Below are 6,077 nucleotides of genomic sequence, written 5' to 3' on the forward strand. Positions count from 1 at the left end.
ATTAAAATAAGATATATATATTATAAAATCGAAAATATTTTCTCAGATTATTTCGCGGGTTTTTTCTATAATTTTTATGCATACTTTTATGAAATATTTTTTCGAATATTTTATTCGCGAAAACACACGCATTTTACGGTGCAAGATATAGTATACTGATAAATATACAGACATTTAATATTAAATTAAGATTGCAGTATATCTTGCAAACTTTTATCGCTATATAAGCAATACTTTCTTTAAAATAAGAGTAAATCGATGAACAAAATGTCTAACATATATAAACATCATGACGTTAATATACATTTATCACAACTGGATGTTTAAATAAATTATTCGAATTAAAAGATTATTTTTTAGCTGGAATATATGAGAAGAGATCGTTGCAAAACAATATCGTAATAAATTAATTTCTGCCCGCAGCGAACCGAATCCAGATGTGGTTCCGGCACCGCAGGCGCAGTCCTCGTCCTCTTCACCCAGCTCTACGCCGGGCGACGCTACGGCGAGCAGCTCACCCCAGAGTCCCCAGGACAATATCCATCTCCCTCCACCTCCCCTACCCGGCCATCCGGCGGCGTACCAGACTGTGAAGCGAAAGGGTACCGCTGGTACGGAGGAGCTTGAAGGTAACCTAGCCATCCTCGGAGGTCGACCGAGATCGGTCGAAGGTTTCCCGGCCGAGCTCAGAGGCGCCAGGAGGCGAAGGCACGACGAGCCGCACGAGTTAGAAGACGACGATAGTGTAAGTGTTTTTTTCTTTTCTTTAAATTTATTTTTTATTAATATATACATATAGAAACAATGAATGTGAGATCAAAGTAAAAATTTAAAGCAAAGCTTTAGAGTTGTTATAGACTCGACTTATTAACGTAAAGTATCTTCTTCCAATTTGCCCACATAGTACGCTCATCACGAAATACATTATCAATGACGCGTTCTATGGTACCGTTTGATATCCTACTACGACGCGAATTCTTTGGCATTACAACGGTTATCCTCGATTTTCAGAATGTCTATCACACGGTGACCCTGTTCTCCACCCACGTGTACAAACGAGCGGCGCAGGAGATGACGGACGTGAATACCTCGAGAGTCATCCAAGTGGTCGCGCCGGGTGACGTTAATTTTGCGCTGGGCACGACGAATTCCAGCAACGACACCACCGTGGTGATACAGAACGCCAGCGCGTCCGCCGATCCGGAGACGATTTGCATGAGTCTGCCTGGTTTCGTGGGCGGTCTGGTGATGCTGCTGCTGGTGGTTGTGGTTGCCTCCCTGGTGGCGGCCTTCCTCTTTGTCAGGGTGCGCGCTGTGGACCGGAAGAACGCCGCGATAGGTGGTAACGGCTTCGTACATCCGGCATACGTGGCGGAGAATTGCAGCGTGCCGAATCCGGAGTTTGTAAAGGTCGCTAACTGAAACGGCATATACGGTGCGCAGAATCAAAAAAGGACTCGTCGCAGGAGAGGAGGACGACGACGGAATCTCCCCTTCAGAGGATCGTCCACCTCGAACGACCGGCAATACTTCGGAACCGTATCGCGACACTATTTCATCCGAAACTTGTGACACGTCGAAGATGCTCCTTGTCGAAAGTTGCAAAATCGCATTTCTCTTCTCTCTCCTCTTCCATCATGGTAACTTCGTGTCTAGTCTAGTTGCGTCAATCGCCCTCGTCGAATCCAGAGAAATAGAACGACTAGATCGCTATCGATCGAGAAAGCGTGAGTGCGATCGTACGAGGCGGATCTTTGAGTAGCATGTAAATAAAAAGTCCGGAAGCAAACTTAATGAAGAAATGGAGAAACGGAATGAGAGGAAGGTAAATGAGAAAGAAACTACACTGACGCGCGTTCCACCGATCGTTCGCGAACGGAATCACTTTTTCCATATCGAACAGTTTCGCGATCGATGGAACGCGCGCCGCAGTGATAATAAATATCGCGAATCGATCTCCGATGACGCTTCGTGATCACCGCAGCACGGTAGTAATCAACGTAATTTTCACACTTCGGCAACGGTCCGTCCTCGGTATCAGGAAGCGAGGGATCATTCGCAATCGCCAGAGTAGTCTTTAGGAGGGCATTGTAAATAAGTCGCGCGAGTAGTCAGATGGCCCTTCAGGACCCGCTTGTCTCGCGTCTCTTCTCCGATTCACCGTGCGTACACGCTATTATTTATACACGCATCGTATACTTCAACGAATGCGTTTCTCTTCATCGTTCTTATCGTATCTCGTCGCGTTTATCACACTCCGCGTCGGGACGCTCGACGTCATACGTCGACGTCGACGATACCATTTCGCGTTTTCGCGATCTCGAACGGTTCAGCGAACGCTCCCGGTAAACATGTTTGTCTCGAAATTGGTTCGCAGAAAATCGTCCAAACGCAATACCTGTCTTCTAAAAGTTTAATTCAGAGCGAAGAATCGACTATTCGATCGTGGAACGCTCGCTGAGCCGCTTCAAACTCAACGAGAACTCTATTTATTATTTTTCTATATTTCTCTCTATATTCCTTTTTTTAACTCTATATCCGGATCGATCTAACCTAATTTATTGATCAAAATTATACGATCTTCCTACTTTGCTTAGTACTTAAGTTATCCGTCTAGGAATATTCCCGGGAATTGGGAATATGTTTTACGTATGTGTCTTAAGCACACACACACGTATACATATACATACATACATACATATACAACACAAACGTTCGTACATACTGATATGTACACGTGAGACGTATGACATCATACATGCAATAAGTGTGTGTTGTATGCGTTATTATACCAGCGCGAGAAATGTATTCACGAACATCCGTTAAGATAACAATTAATTGTTTGAGAATTATTTTAATTACATGAACATTTTTATTTATATAAATGCGTCCCCCTCTCTTCTCCTTGAACTATTTTTTATATATCCTTTATATTACATTGAAACAATGTCTTTGAAAAAAATTTCGATATTTATGGAATGCATTTCTTCAACTGTGTAGCTTAAAATTTCTAGTTCCTCACTTTACACGATCGAGAGAACGTCCGGTTGATCATGGAAAAAGGTTTGTATTTGGCAATCATAACTTTACGTTGCTTCGCGAATCTTTTTACTTTTCGATACTCCTTAGCTAAATCGTACAGACTGCTATCCGATTCCAATGTTTTGGACAAATTCTCCTGGAATCGACATCTGCAACATAATTTTTATGACAATTTTGAAATTTGCATTATGTTATTAGTTTATACCTTAACATATCGCTTTTCCAATCGCTTGCTTCTATCATACAAGATGCTTTTTCTTTATTAAAATTCGTAACTGTCCCTAATTCTATCCTGCAAAATAAAATCGAGATAATTAACAAAGAAAATTACACAATACAAAAACGATCATTTTCGAAAAAAGCATATTTTGTATAAAAAATAATCGTAATACCTGATATTTCTATTTCCAGCAGAAAATCGTAAACTTATGCTTTTTCGATCGATGATTCGCAGGCTAAGAAATTCATTCAATTTCATACAAATTACTTTTATGTGACAGATGTCCTCTTTGGAAAAATCTTGATTGTCGGTCGATCTAAAAATAAATTGATTATTTATTAATTGTAATTATAGAATGGTATAAATATATTTTTTTTGTTTTTACTTTTATTATTATTACATTGGAAACATATTAGTAGATTACGAGTATATATTCTGTAATTACAATTAATAGAATTTTCATTTATATAAAACATTCACACATTTATATAAAAATTTTCATAATTTATATGTATATTTATTTTGTATAGGGTAATAATTAAATGATGCGCTCTTTTAGTAAAGTATTGCTGTAATTTATATCCAAGAAAGTAGCATATCGCGTAATCAGAATGCTTTGTTCGGATAGAATTTGCTCTACTTTTTTGCTTGACATACTTGCTTCCGACCTCTTCTTGTTGTTTCTCGACAACAGGTTTCTGCACCTCGACGACCTTCTTTTCCTTATTTCTCGAGCTAGACGGTGATACCGGTGTCTTAACATTTCCGGAACTGTGGAGTCAACCAAACGTAACCAGAACGTGTCGTGCATAAATATTACTGTTCTATATATGTATATAAACCATCGACTTACCTTTTCGCTGATTTATTTGTAGCGGAGAAAAATTCCATTTGCAACCAATCGGTCGGTCTTTCCTGCAATTTTCAAAGAAAAAAATCTATTTCGTTCATTTTATATAATATATCGATAAAAGCATTTTGGAATACTAAATCTTGCATAAAAGATTGACGACAATCACTTTGCGCGTTATTCTTCTTATAAAAGACTTTTTAAATCGTTTGGATAAATTCAAGTTACTTTGTTTACAAGACTTGGAACAACGTATATATAAAGGCTGTTTTCGCATATTTTCAATCCGTAATCCGTAATCCGATGGAAAAGTTAAAGAAGATGAAAAGTTTTAGTTCCGTTCGCTTATTCATGATTGATCGAAAATCTATACGCGAGGAAAATGGGAAAAACTCTGGTAAACGCGTTCACACCTACCGTGTACACAGTCTCGAGTATCGACTCTCTCGGCTTGGCATTCCAAGTCCAAATGAGGGGCAGGCTCGCGGGATTGTCCGTAAAAATTCCTCCGATCTGGTTGTAGGATAGCCTGCAGAAGTAATTGGAATCGTGAATCGGTCGAGCGACAGAGGCCCTCGCGACAGTAATTAAACATTCTTTGTAAATTCTTTTTTCGAACGAACCTCGCCGCGCCATCCACGTCGAAAACGACACCGTATCCCATAGTGTCGAATATTGCCAAGAGCTGAGACCCTCTTCCNNAATGCGTCTTTGCCTCCTGGCGTGAACACAGTATACATATCGTCTTGAAATCGATAGCAGTGATTTTTTTAAGCCCGTCCCCGAAGGCCGATTTTCTTAGTATAATAGAACGGGTGATATTTACTTATATGATATCGTCGCCAGTCGAAAATTGATTAATCCAATCGTCGATGCAATTTTGAAAAATATTTAACAATTTTATTATCATTATTTTTTTGATATTTATACTTAATTTTTCGATGGATGACGATAAATTCGAAGTTGCTGTGTTATATTGTATAAATTGTATATATATATACAGAATATTCCAAAATTACCGAATATTGATTAGATAATGGATAACAAAAGAAAATATATATGACACACAATTCATAACATAAAAATTCATGTAGGGCATACAAATCAAAAATTATTTTAATAATATAATATAATTTGAGTTTTATGGTTTTTATTGTAATTATTTAATAGAAATATAATTTAATATTTAATTGTGTTATATAATTAATGCATCAAGTTAAATTAAATCAATGTAATTATTATTTAACTTTATTTGTTCCATTTTTTTAAACAATTGATGCGAAATCTGTCAAATAATTTATGGAGGAAACTATCTATGGAAGGGATAACAGTGAAATACTCTGTATAAGTCGCACTATGTAAATGACTCAATTACATTTTCGGTTTTTTGGCTTGTAAACTCTAATAGCTAATATGCCGTTGGGATAAAACAACTCGCCGGAACCATCGGGATGGAATTTCAAAAATGGCGTCAGCCCATCTTCATAATATTCCATATCTTTGTACCTGTATTTTTTGAACCTAATATACAAATAAATTATTTAATTATTCAGTGATTAATCACGCAATATCATATAATTTTAATTGTGAAACCGTTAAAGAGCATGTTTGGTTTGCGATGGTGTCTCATTAACTTTATTCGTCGGCCTAATTATTTACTCGTTAGTAATTAAGCCACGAGATTTTTTGCTAAAGTTGGCTGTAACGTAATTTAATCATTGTATAGTCCGTTTACTTTCTAATTGCTTTAATTCAGTATTAGCAGCTACTAATTTATCTGATTATCTACAATATCGCAACCATTGTCTTTAATCTGTGTTTTTAGTATATTAATTTTAAAATATTATTATATTATTTATATAAAATCTTATGATATTAATTTTAATAATTTTCACTATTTTATAGTATACGAATAATATGCTTGTTTATTGCTCTTTCAATACTATTTAAAAAGTATATTATTTA

At 37.0% G+C, this 6,077-nt stretch overlaps 1 protein-coding gene and 1 pseudogene across 2 annotated transcripts in view; one reads left to right on the top strand and one right to left on the bottom strand.

Annotated features, from left to right (window-relative positions):
- Positions 1 to 2,834, top strand: part of LOC115234689 — a 22,685-nt gene extending 19,851 nt beyond the window's left edge. For both annotated transcript variants that reach the window (XM_029805929.1, XM_029805930.1), the window contains exons 5-6: positions 424 to 745; positions 1,012 to 2,834. In XM_029805929.1, the coding sequence (XP_029661789.1) occupies positions 424 to 745; positions 1,012 to 1,422 (733 nt within the window). In that variant the 3' untranslated portion in view covers positions 1,423 to 2,834. The remainder of the gene's footprint in view (positions 1 to 423; positions 746 to 1,011) is intronic.
- Positions 2,835 to 3,010: 176 nt separating this feature from the next.
- Positions 3,011 to 6,077, bottom strand: part of LOC115234704 — a 3,598-nt pseudogene continuing 531 nt past the window's right edge.

This window comes from Formica exsecta, unplaced genomic scaffold (assembly GCF_003651465.1).
Source record: "Formica exsecta isolate Colony F162 unplaced genomic scaffold, ASM365146v1 scaffold201, whole genome shotgun sequence".
Lineage (NCBI taxonomy): Eukaryota > Metazoa > Arthropoda > Insecta > Hymenoptera > Formicidae > Formica > Formica exsecta.